The sequence below is a fragment of the Mirounga angustirostris genome, unplaced genomic scaffold (genome assembly GCF_029215605.1).
Source record: "Mirounga angustirostris isolate CCGP_5_RB_7025 unplaced genomic scaffold, mMirAng1.0.hap1 SCAF_17, whole genome shotgun sequence".
Taxonomy (NCBI): Eukaryota; Metazoa; Chordata; class Mammalia; order Carnivora; family Phocidae; genus Mirounga; species Mirounga angustirostris.
Window position 1 is genome coordinate 22,365,191 of NW_026991725.1, and position 12,507 is coordinate 22,377,697.

At 53.3% G+C, this 12,507-nt stretch overlaps 1 protein-coding gene across 2 annotated transcripts; it reads left to right on the forward strand.

Annotated features, from left to right (window-relative positions):
• The first annotated feature begins 263 nt into the window (after nt 1–263).
• Nucleotides 264–10,134, forward strand: PHB1 (prohibitin 1). Of its 2 annotated transcripts, XM_045889096.3 has the most exons (7): nt 264–359; nt 1,781–1,895; nt 3,235–3,396; nt 5,542–5,684; nt 5,858–5,974; nt 8,371–8,466; nt 9,796–10,134. In XM_045889096.3, the coding sequence occupies exons 2-7, from the start codon at nt 1,808–1,810 to the stop codon at nt 10,006–10,008; spliced, it is 819 nt and encodes a 272-aa protein (XP_045745052.1). In that variant the 5' UTR covers nt 264–359; nt 1,781–1,807; the 3' UTR covers nt 10,009–10,134. The 2 variants fall into 2 exon arrangements, with proteins under 2 accessions (XP_045745052.1, XP_064439642.1); XM_064583572.1 differs by lacking the exon at nt 9,796–10,134 and having other exon boundaries at nt 7,804–8,451.
• Nucleotides 10,135–12,507: the final 2,373 nt, after the last annotated feature.

Genomic DNA, 12,507 nt, shown 5'->3' on the forward strand with positions numbered 1-12,507 from the left:
CCTAGGGCTCACCTCCTGGCAGGCTCCAGCACCCGTTCAGGACAGGCACGTGCATTTAACCCCAAGGCACTACAGCCCCCAAAAGGCTGTGCGACAACCTTTCGTCCGTTTCCCACCAAAGAGGAAAGGCTTTTCAGCGCGGGCCAGACGCTGAATGGCCTTTTGGGAATTGTAGTTCATATGCGAAGAGCCGGGAAGCCGGGTAAGGCCACAAGCCGCCCTTCCCAGAATGCACAGCGCTCTTCCCCACCAATCGGAGGTCCGGATCGTGGAAGGGGGCGGGGAAGAGAAAGAGCTGCCCGGCGCATGCGTGGTATGTGTGGCTTGGGGAATTCATGTGGAGGTCAGAGTGGAAGCAGGTGAGAATGGTGGGAAGGTTCCGTCGGCGCACGGGCGTCTCTGCAGATCCCTTCTGGGTTCCCATTCGCAATTCGGGCGGGCGGGGTGCGTGCGTTGGTCTGCCTCGTGTCAAAGGGGAGAGGGGGTGAGCCCGGGACGAGCTAGGGGTTGCGTCGAGTAAGGGAGGTGCGTATGGGGGCAGGGTGAGGAATAATCCAGAAGCTCTTGGAAATGGAAAGGCTGCGGGGTCCGGACGGTGGCCTGGCCTCGGGTAAGGAACATTGAAATGCACTGGAAGTGATCGAGGAAGCCTCAGGTCTGGGAGGGAGGATTTGAATCTGAAGTGGACGACGACGCCGGGGCGGGGCATTAAAAAGTTGAGTGCGGGAGTAGATTTTAGTTAGGTTAGTCGTGCTCCCGCCCACCCCGCTTCAGCCCCGCCCTCCCCCTTCGTCCAGGGTTCTCCCTTGCGCTGCAGCTATCGAGAGCCTTTTTGCCCCGTTGGTTCTTCTGATATCTTGGTCCCAGAATACCGCCCACCTCCTGCTTCCATAATAACAGGTTATTCTTAATGCCTGATGGTGGAGAAGCACTACGGTGAGGAGTTAAGTCAGGCTTGCTAGACTTAGACCTCCAAGTTCTAATCCTGGTTCCACCACGAAATGGCTGAGTGATCTTCAGTTCCTCTTGTAACCTTGCTGTGTGCCTCGGTTTCCTCCTCTGTAATAACCTGCTTCATAGGGGTTGGTGTGAGGATTAAATAATTGCCATTAGAAGACTGCCTCCTGGCATAAAAGCCAACTGTTAGTGTTACTTTTGCTGTTGGCATCACCATGTAGTGCATTCTTTGAGTTACTTTTCCAGACCAGAGTTATCCAGAACCAACCACCCAGCCTTTGTCTTGGGGCCCGCTTGTCCAGGAAATGAAAGGGTGGTTTAGTGTGGTGCGGAGTTCTCGGGGGGTATCAAGCCCATGCCTCATTCCCGTTACTGAATCAAGTGCCCAGACCCCCTTTTCTTTAGTGGTAGAAAAAGAAGAGGGACGCCTGGGTGTCTCAGTCGGTTAAGCGTCTGCCTTCGGCTCAGGTCATGATCCCAGAGTCCTGGGATTGTGGCCCACGAGTCCCACAGGGCTCCTTGCCCAGCAGGGAGCGTGCTTCTCCCTCTGCCCGCCCCTCCCCCTGCTTGTGCATGCTCTCTGACAAAAATCTTAAAAAAAAAAAAGACGAAGAAAGAAGTAGAAAAATTTAAAAAGCAGAATTGGTACTACACTTTTCCAAGCTGTAGAGTTATTTATTTATTATGTCCTTCCGTGCATGATTTAGAGCCCTCAGGAGTGGGGAAATAAATAGCCAGCTTGAGAAGTGAATATGCTGTCTCAGAGAGGGCTTTCTCTTAGAATTTTGGGATCAAGTTGTTTGTTTTGTTTTTATCCCCATAGGTGTGAGTGGGTCCGGCAGAAGGAGACATGGCTGCCAAAGTGTTTGAGTCCATTGGCAAGTTCGGCCTGGCCTTAGCTGTTGCAGGAGGAGTGGTGAACTCTGCCTTGTATAACGGTGAGGCACTGGGGGTGGTGGGTCACTGCCCTTTGCCGGAGGATTTCCATTGGTCTGCACAGCCCACGTGATACTCCCCGTGGCAGCCGCTGTCTGTGAATGTGTTTGTGACCAAGAGGGTCACCTGGTGCCATCCCGCACCATATGGTTGCCTTGTCAATCGAGCCTCTGTCCTTCCTTGTAGCCATAAGCTCTCTCAGAGCCTTTCTTTGCAAAGAGCCTCCCAGCCTAGTTGTTGGTTAAACGTTCCCAGTTGCTCTTGTTGGTTTGAAGTGATGCTGCAGCCGAGTGTCAGGATCTTGCTGGCTAGCTGAAATGGAGAGCTCATCTGTTCCTTTCTGCCTCGTGTGGAATAATTCAGCAAGGGCTGTAGATCTTTGGTGCCCTTACCCAAGTGGGAGTTTTTGCTCTGCTGCATAGGGGTCATTCCAGACAAAATATCTTCGAGGTGCCTTGCCCAGCTTTTAACAGTGTGGCAGGGGCTTAAGCTGACTTTTCTTCCACTTTCTTGTGTGACCTTAAGCAAGCCATTTCCCCCTCCCTAGGTCTCAGCTTCTTCTTTGATCGAGCAGTAGGACTGAACTGGTTTACCTTCCAACTCTGACATTTCTCTGGCTTTCATGGTTGGAAAGCAGCAATAGATTGACCTACCTCATATGTGACTGTCTGGCAAGAGGAGGGTTACTTTCAGAGTGGAGATATTTGGAGAAGCTCTAAAGTCCAATAAGGCAGAGACAGAACAGCTGACGAGAAAAGCTTACTTGGTTTAAATGGCGCAGCTCTATGCTCTGATCTTTGTAGCCACTCCGCACAACTAGACAGTAATCACCATCACTGATTTCTTTCTGAATGAAAAGAACAGCTCTGTTAACCCTTAAAACCTGAGAGAAACCAAGTTCTTGGAAAGAGTGGGACCTTCCAAATTTTAGGATTTCCAAGGTTAGGGAGCTGCTTCTGGGAAACGCTGCCTTAAATTGGAACCAGGATGGAATGTGGTAACAGTGAAGATTTTGGTGAGTTTTGGAAAGAAGCTTTGGGAGGTGATTTCCTGAAAATGCGTTGGGGGATGGGATAGTTAATCAGAAAATCAGCAGCCAGTTGTTTCAAGGAGAAAGGATGCTGAAGAACAGATCCTGTTACCTGAGTCCTTGGGAAGACACTGGGATGGGAGGGGATCGCTCAGTTTTGTGGCTACTTAGAAGCTGCTAGAGATCAGAAGTGCGGGAAGACAGCAGGAGAGGGGAGACAATAATAACAGCACCAAGGAGCTTTCACAGATAGCCTTTTTGGTTAAAAGGTGAAGGGATATTTCTGACTTGTCATTATCCTTCATTCCTAGTGGATGCTGGGCACAGAGCTGTCATCTTTGACCGGTTCCGTGGCGTACAGGACATTGTGGTAGGAGAAGGGACTCACTTTCTCATCCCTTGGGTACAGAAACCCATTATCTTTGATTGCCGCTCTCGACCACGTAATGTGCCAGTGATCACTGGTAGCAAAGGTGAGTCTTGCCTGTGGGTCACATGAAGTAGAGTGTGTGGGAGGGTTGCCATAGGATCCAGAAGAAGCTGAACCTCCCCTTGCATATTTTTCCTGGAGAATTTTAACGCAGATTCATAGAAATATGGACCTAAGGTAGACACACAGCTGTACAGATTTAGAGAAATACACAAAGGTCTATTTCAAAAGTTATGTAGTGCTCCAGTTTTAAAGAAATATAAAAGTGCCTTTGCTCCCTCAGTCGACCCTTTCCGTTGGGTCTCATTCCCCAGAGTGACTGTGTAAACCAGGCTCCAGCCATTCTGTGTGCCTTCACAGCCGGCTTACCCTTTGCCTTGTTCTCCAAGGCCTCTTTTTCCAGCAGTGCTGGCCTCACATTGTTACCTTTTTTTTTTTTTTTAAGAGAGGGAGAGAAAGAATCTTAAGCAGGCTCCATGCCCAGTGTGGAGCCCAAACCAGGGCTCAATCCCACGACCCTGAGATCATGACCTGAGCCGAAATCAAGAGTCGGCCGCTCAGCAGACTGCGCCTCCCAGGGGCCCGAGTCCCTTGAGAGCAGTCCCCTGGTGGCTGACATGCCCCTGGATTCACAGTGGGCCTAAAACGAACTGCCATCGCCGTTCTCCCACCATCCTACACAGAGAGATGCACAGGTGGTAAATGGGATGGCAGGTGGGCTGGCTCAGCAGTGACATTTCCGTGCAGCAGGAGGCGAGGGTCGTGTGGATGTTGGTTTGTTGTCTCGCCAACATTTGATGCCTTCAGTGTTGTTCCCCAGCGGATGTGTTGCTTATTGTGACTGTTCCACGTTTTGTGCTGGGTCGCAGGGTGGGGGTGGTTCAAAGATAACTGAAGCGGGGGCCTCTGGGAGCTCAGTCCCCCTAGGGACATAGACACGTGAATGGGCAGTTACAGTAAGCGTGGTGAGTTCTAGAGCCAAGGGCTTGGGGTGGAGGGGGCCAGAGAACAGCTAGCCCCCACAGGTGGCTGCAAAGGCTCCTGGGAGGAACTTCGTGTGAGCTGGGACTGTAGTAAGAGATGCATGTCAGGCAGAGGCGGGGACGAGTAAATTGGCATTGGGCAACCTGGCCTGTAGCTCCTGGCCCCTCAAGGGTCTGGCTGGCCTCCCACAAGAGATCAAAGGTGGGGTGGGGTTAATCAAGAAAAATAAAATTTTAACTTAAGAGCGTAGTTCTAAGCTTCCCACCTCTTCAAGATTGCTTTCTCTGCTGTTTTACAACTGTTGTAAGGATACGTTACTTACTCATCTTCAAAACTGTTGGTAGGAATTTCCAGGGATCAGGAACTAGTGTGCATGCATTTCCCGCTTTTCTGGGTGCCTGGTTCAGAACTAGCCCATGGGCGACTGGTCCCTGTATCATTGGTGACTGCCAGGATGCTGACCATGCTTTAGCCTCAGGCAGGCCTGAATCGTCAGGGGAAGTTGTAATTAACTTCGTGAGCCCTCCCTGCCCCCCGCCTTTGCCTGGGCCGAGTAATGAGAAGCATGCTCCAGATGAGTCTGATGACCCCTTACATCTGTTGCACATTTGACACAGTGCTGTTACATCTCATTTCTCCTTCACTTCCCCCCAGTGTTCAGGAAGGCAGATGAAATCACCCCCATTCTGACAGACAAGGAAATAAACCGAGATTGGCTAAGGCTTAGTGAGGTCCCATCATTCGCGAACAGCAGGGTAGGACTGCAGCCCTGGCCTTTGTACCCCTGGTCCAGCCGGTGTGGACTGTTTCCGCAGGACCCATGATAACCTCTCCAAGGCATCCTCCTGGCGGGGGCCTTGGAAAGGCTTCACCTGAAAATTCTTGGCATTGGCCTGTTTTCTTAAAACATTTGCTGTTTCAGACATCCCATGGTACCATTCAGACATGTAAGCTGAATTGCTTCTGTCCGAGGGCATTCAACACACACTGAAAAGCTGTCATCACCACAAACCTTTAAAAATTCCTAGCTCTGCGGCTCTGCTGGGTTTTGTACCAAGGAAGCTATGCATAGGGGCTCCTGCCCTCTAGGGTCTTAACATCAACAACTTTACTTACAAATTACAGCAAGTTGAGGGTAGGAGGGGTCATCTAGAAGGCCACCGGGGTTTTTATTTGTAACTCCAGCATTTGTCCCTACCCTAAGATTTACAGAACGTCAACATTACCCTGCGCATCCTTTTCCGGCCCGTTGCCAGCCAGCTTCCCCGCATCTTCACCAGCATCGGGGAGGACTATGATGAGCGGGTGCTACCATCCATCACTACAGAGATCCTCAAGTCGGTGGTGGTGAGTGACAGGGCCTCAGCCTGGAGCCTGGAACCTGCAGCCCGGCCTCCAAGAGATAGTTAGGTGGCAGGCAGAGAGTGGCAGTGGGTGGGTTGGGACGTGGCCGGTAGTTTTCCTGGCCTTTCTGCTTCCTTGTCGTCCTGACTGGCTCTTGTGCCCTCCTTTGGAACCAGGCTCGCTTTGATGCTGGAGAACTGATCACCCAGAGAGAGCTGGTCTCCAGACAGGTGAGCGATGACCTTACAGAGCGAGCAGCGACCTTTGGGCTCATCCTGGATGACGTGTCCTTGGTAAGACCCTCAGGGAGCCTGTGAGGAAGGGGCTGCGGTTTTTGTTCAGGTGCTTGGCTCCATTTCTGGGTGGACACTGTTGGTCTTGCCTTCCACTTTCCTAGGTGTGAGACTCAAAAACGCAGAACCTTCTTGACTATGAGGCAGTCTCCTTGGGTTTGTTTCAGATGAGGGTTCTTTTGCTTCCCCTCTGCCACACACATTTTTCTTCTTCTAGCCTTGCCTGATCTAGGGTCCCTAACCAGTAGATTTTTCACCTTCCCCGACACTCTGAGTGTTCCCGGGAGCTCCCTAGGAAGTAATGTCTTGCTAGCCCTGTTTAACACAGGAAGAAATTGCCTGGTGAGGCTAGAGATGGCACAGAGAGTCTTTCTCCCCAGTGCAGACCTCCCAGCCTGACCCAGCCCCCCGCCCCCGGGAATTTCCTAACACTTGGGGTCTACGTAGCTTAGTGAAGTGAACCCTGGGAACCCCCGGTGAAAGGTGATTGAGTATAAATGAGTGGTTCTGCTCCCCAAAGCCTGGTGTGGGGGGCAAGGGACATCTCGGAGGTGTAAGCGAGCCTCTGGAGACCGTAGAGTGTGTGTATTAATGACGCTGAATGCCATAACTCAAACAGAAAGCAATACAGGCAGGATAGCCTTTCAGATCAAGGAGGGTGAGGGGAAGGGGTCGTGTTTCTAGATTCTCAGGGAAAAATCATTTGGAGTGATTTGTTCGGGTAGCGAGGGAAGGTGTTTCCTGTTCATTCTCCGGTGCAGCGCACGGGCACCACTTCACACACAGCATCTGTTTAGCTGTTGAAACAATGCCCAGCACCAACCCGCGGTGCCCAGTCCTAACCCGCGGCGCCCAGCACCAACCCGCGACGCCCAGCACCAACCCGCGGCGCCCAGCCCTAACCCGCAACGCCCAGCACCAACCCGCGGCGCCCAGCACCAACCCGTGGCGCCCAGCCCTAACCTGCGGTGCCCAGCACCAACCCGCGGCGCCCAGCACCAACCCACAGGGCGCAGCTCCACCCGAGGCGGCAGCAGGGCCAGTGGGCTCCCTCTGCTGGCAGGATGCCAGGCTGCAGTCGCTCACCTCTAACCAGAGCAATTCCTTGGCTGCCGTCCCACTCACTGATAACCTAAACACCTTGGCTCTGAGAAAATGCTAAGTAAAAACCTAAGGAGAAGCTTGGCATTTCGCTAGTCTTTAACCACATACTCTGTTCTGGGGAAATGTGGGCCGACCACAAGAAACCATATCTAAGAGGTGTGAGAATGAGATTTCATGGGGAATATGCTGCCCTCACCTGGCCCTTTTAGAAAGAAACGTTATTCCTTAATTACTCATTTTTTCACTTCTCAGGACTGTATTTTCTTCCCCAGACCTTGAACACAATCCAGAAATGGAACAGGCGAAGTAGAACAGCTGCAGTTAAGAGCGAGGCATGTTACAAGTTGGGGAAGACAGTGGGACTAGAATTTACTCCTGAGAAGTTTTGAGCTGCTCATGTGTTTGTTTTTTTTCTCCTTTTTTAAAGCAGAGTTTGGGAGGGTCGGGGAGGAGAGGAGGCAAATAGATTTTGATAGCAAAACCAATACCATTCTTCCCTGCATTTCTTTCTTTATTTTAATAAAAAGTTGGATAAATGAGTCAGTTGCTCGAGACCAGGCATCAGGAGTTGAGCTCTGTCCCGTTTCTGCTGTCCCTGCAGACCCTCGCCTCAGCCCAGGCTCAGTGATACCGTGTCAGTAGGGAAGGTCTGTGGGTAGTTAGAGTTGTAAACCCTCACCCTAAGCAATAGCTTTCCCTGCCTTCTCTCTTAAACCCTTTACCAGAGGCACTCACGTGTGGGGAATACCATGATTTGCGTTCCACCGTCTCTCATCCTCTTCCTGTTTCGTGGGGAGGCTGCTGTGAGAAAGAAGTGGACTGGTTAAGCCATAAGCAGAGAGCATCACGCCCTCGAATCCCTGAGAACCAGCTGCATCCTTCCCTCTTGGGCTCAGTTTTCCATCTGGCCTCTCTGGGGGCTCCGAACGGGCCATCATAGGACCTTGGATGAGCACTAGTCGGAGGTGGGGGTCCTAGATCCCACAGTCTTCTCCCCCGGGGAGGTGGTCAGTTGAGCAGGTACCGTCTGGTGCCCACGGGCTGTTTTCTGCTTGAGATCTCCGCACCGCGGGCGACACACTGACACGCGGGCACTGTTGAGGCAGCCGAGGCTTCTGGGGGTGGGAGCTCAGTTTGGACACGGATGTGGAGGTGAAAGGGTGTTCTGGCCTCACAGAGGCCTCCAGCTGCTGGAGCCATTCCTGGCCTTTTCCTTCTAGTGGTGTGGGGGCCTCGCGGCAGCGCTGCCTAAACAATCACGCTGCCTCATCTCGCGCCCTCTCTCCCCTTAGACACATCTGACCTTCGGGAAGGAGTTCACAGAAGCGGTAGAAGCCAAACAGGTGGCTCAGCAGGAAGCAGAGAGGGCCAGATTTGTGGTGGAAAAGGTGAGCGTTCAACCAGATGGCAGGAGCCTCTCTCCCCTTTCTCCTATGCTCAGTCTACCCGTTCGCTGGGTGGCCTGGAAATTCATCATCTGTCATCTCTTTTTCCGGGATCATCGGAAGGGGACTGAAGGAACCATCCTCCTGCAATTGGTTCCAGAGTCTTCGGGGGCTAGTCAGGGATATGTGAAGTGATGTTTAAAATCACCGAAGGGTCATTTTTCTTCCACTTCCCTAAGATCAAAAACACTCGCCTGCAAATAAAAATGTTTTCTCCTGGAATATTTTCAGCTTCACTGCGAAGTCATTTTTAACTGTTGTTACACAGTGAAAGCTGACAGCAGAAAGGATCAAACACTGCGCCAGATGCGCTCTCGTCACTGGATTTTTTTTCCAGCACTAAATCCATCCAGATGTGGCAGAGTGTGATGGGACACGCTGTATTTGCGCAGCAGCCTGGTCTTCTGGTCTTTGCAAAAGCGTATTTATTTCTTGCTGTCCCTTCTCCCCACTGCTGGTTTTTTTGGGTTAGCCCTAATCCAAGAACCTTAGTTCTTTGAAGCAGGGAAAAGAGTGATGTACGGGTGGCCAGCGTTTCATTTTAGGGAATGGAAACCCCTTGTGGGCAGGGACTTCCTTGCTTTTTTTTTTCCTTCCCCCGCTGTGTCCAGAGTCTCGAACATAGGTCTAAGACTGTACCTGGGAATACTTAGTAGGTGCTCAGTTAACATTTGTTAATGCCGTACCCTCCGCCCATGACCGAGTCGGGCATTGCAGATAGAGGTCCTCCTGTTGATGCGGGTAGGGAGAGCCTGGAGAGCTGTGTTCTGTTGCCTGGGTTCCTGGGCTGGAACCAGGTTAGCTCAGGGGAGCATCACACGGGCCTGTAGCTCCTCATCAGCTGCTCTGTTTCCCCAAACAGGTGTGTTAGATGAAAGTCACTTTGACTAGGGACTGGAGGGAAAGTCGAGCCTGAGGATGGCTTCTACCTTTTGTCTCCCCTGTTTTCCTCGGTTTGGCTCCTCCTGGCTCAGAGTAAGATGGCTGGGCTGGATTGCTGCTAACATCAATGAGGACTTTGAAATAAGACAGATACTTACACAGCCAACAGAAATGTGTCCCCGCAACGGCGAGGAGTGGGCAGTGCGTTGCAGGAAAGAGGAGGATTGGGTGGACGGTGCCTGTTGAGCCCATCTGGAGGTGGGGGAGCTAGATTCCCAGAGTTCCTTCGGGAGCCAGTGAGGGCGTGTGGCCTGGTCCTTCCAAGGCCGCTGCCTGCCATCCAGCACCCTCAGGTGTGATCTTGGTCTCCCCCCACCTCCGCTGTCTTAGGCTGAGCAGCAGAAGAAGGCGGCCATCATCTCTGCCGAGGGCGACTCCAAGGCCGCCGAGCTGATTGCCAACTCGCTCGCCACCGCGGGCGATGGCCTCATCGAGCTGCGCAAGCTGGAGGCCGCAGAGGACATCGCGTACCAGCTGTCGCGCTCTCGGAACATCACGTACCTGCCGGCTGGGCAGTCCGTGCTCCTGCAGCTGCCACAGTGAGACCCGGCCACTGGGCCCCGGCCCTGACCACTCTTCGCGCCACCGCCCTTCTGCCCCCGCCCCAGAAATCACTGTGAAATTTCACGATTGGCTTAAAGTGAAGGAAATAAAAGTGAAATCACTTCAGATCTCTCCTTATCAGATGAAGCTTTTTCATTCTTCCCATTTCCATCCACTTTTTGATCCGCCTCCCTCCCCCAAATCGCCAAGTGCCCGGGGCCCACCGGCGCTCCGGTCTAGGCACTGGCGGTCGGCGGGAGAGAGGCTCTGGCGCCCGGGGCTGGGGAGCTCGGTGGCTGGCCTGAGCGCCCTCGGAGCCTCCAGCCTGTCGTCTAGGTGGGACGTGAGGAATACGGCACACTCAGCTGACGGGAAAGCATGGGTCTCCATGTTTCCCAGCGGTTCCTCCACAGACCAGCTGAAGAGCTGCTAGGGAGGGTCAGAGAGGAAGTCATCTGTCTCTTACCATAAGGCTGATTCTCTTTAACTGCGGGGCTGGCGGAAGCAGGTGTGAACAGCAGGGCATGGACTGAAGAATCTGCCCCTGGGAAGGTGGGTGGGCCTGTTGCATGGCGCCCCCAGGCTCCTGCCGCCGGGATGGCCTTGGAGAGCAAGCGAGCAGGCCTGGTCGGGGATGTGAGTCCTGTTGAAGACTTCCTCTCCACCCCCCACCTTGGTGTCTCAAGACACCCGACGGAATTCCAGCTTGAAGGATTGCATCCTGCCGAGTCTGAGCACGCCTGCCAAAGCCGAGTGCATCCTGCATTCTGGCTCCCTCATTCAGAGACCGCCTTTCCAGAGGGCTCTGTGCCTGTGCTTTGAAGGAAATGGCCATGGGAAGAAAACAAATGTGTGTAAACTGCCGTCAATAAATGACACCCAGAACCTTCCAGCTCAGTCTTAACGGGTTTGCTTTTTTTGTTTGTGGGAGCCATGAGATCAGAACAGAGCATTCTAGCAGTTTTTGTGTGCACGTGTTTGCCTCGCCAGCTGGGACAGTCTCCAGCAAGGCTGGGGGATGCTTTGGTTTCAGAAAACATAGCTTTGTGCTGTGTTCCAGAGCCATCCCCAGCCTGAAATGAATCTCCGTGGTGTCAGGTGAGCTTTGTCATAAGATGGGTTCTTCGGAGGCCACGTGAGTGGAGATGAGTTGCCTTTTCTCTGTGGCTTTTGGTACCACTCTGCCTTCCCCTTGGGGGAGGGGCGTGAACGGCACAGGAGCCACGTGCAATTCAGTGCCCAGGAGTTCGAAGCTGATGTTCATTATGTGGCTTCATATCATGGGTTTATATGGCTTACTCTGTTTTGCTTTGATGTAGAAATGACTTGGCATCTGAGGGGGCCAACTTGATGCGTTTTGAATGGTGGGGAGGGAGAGCGGACCTACCACTGAGATGTGAACCAGTCACTCACCTGAAATCCTTTGAGGAAAAAGACAGAGGAACAACAGTGCTGTGAGCACTCGGGCAATGCTTTCACCTCTGTGCTCGGTTTAATCCCTGGGCTCACCACCTGGCCAAGGAGAACGGTCTTTAAGAGGACCCTCCAGGGGCGCCTGGGTGGCTCAGTCGGTTAAGCGACTGCCTTCGGCTCAGGTCATGATCCCAGGGTCCTGGGATCGAGTCCCACATCGGGCTCCCTGCTCCGCGGGAAGCCTGCTTCTCCCTCTCCCACTCCCCCTGCTTGTGTTCCCTCTCTCGCTGTGTCTCTCTCTGTCAAATAAATAAAATCTTTAAAAAAAAAAAGAGGACCCTACAGCCCGGTCTGTGACCTGGATTCACATTCCTTGCCACCACCCCGAGTGAGGGTGAGCGGTCAGCTGAGAAAGGCAGAGACCCAGTCCCCCCACCCCTGCACCTGCTCCCCTCCCAGGGCTTTCGAGCGGAGGTCCAGTCCCTTCCCGTTCCCCTGGAGCACTCCAGAAGTGCAATGGGCCCAGCTAAACCTCCCGCCGAAGCCTGGTCCTGCCCGACACCTGTGGGCACCCGTCGAGCCCGACTCCTCAGCTGCCCTGGCACCCTTTATCTCGGGGTGTCTCTTCCCACTTGGTTCTTCGCGGTAAGAGCAGTGGGGTCTGCAGATGGTGAGGTGCCTGCGCTCCAAGCATGACAGCCCTGAGCAGGGAGAATTTCTCAACAGCTTCCAGACGGGCTTCCTCCTTTCCTGCTGTTTATTGCTGTGGACACCCCTGGGAGGGGGGGGAGGGCCGCAGACTCCCCCCTCCCCAGGCCCTTTTTAAAAAGAGCAGTTGCGTTTCTTGCACTTGGCGGGAGATTGGGTTTCTTCCTCCAGGTGTCTGCAGGGAAGCCCTCCACAGCCTGTGGGTCCCCCCTGCCTCCAGGCCAGCCCTTCTAGCCACAGACAGGCTCCTGCTGGTTTGGCCTTTAGCCGGCCTGCCATGGATAGTGCCCCTGGCAGCCCGGGGGCCTCATTCTGCCTTGACTTCCGCCAAGTCATTCTATCCACAAATGTTCAAGTGGTGTTAACTGGCTCCTGAGC

Bases quoted from the DNA above. Each gene is read 5' to 3' on its own strand.
- PHB1 (XM_045889096.3), top strand. From the start codon at position 1,808: ATGGCTGCCAAAGTGTTTGAGTCCATTGGCAAGTTCGGCCTGGCCTTA. The intron at 3,397-5,541 runs GTGAGTCTTGCC...CCCTACCCTAAG, and splicing joins AGTGATCACTGGTAGCAAAG to ATTTACAGAACGTCAACATT. The intron at 5,975-8,370 runs GTAAGACCCTCA...CTCTCCCCTTAG, and splicing joins TCCTGGATGACGTGTCCTTG to ACACATCTGACCTTCGGGAA.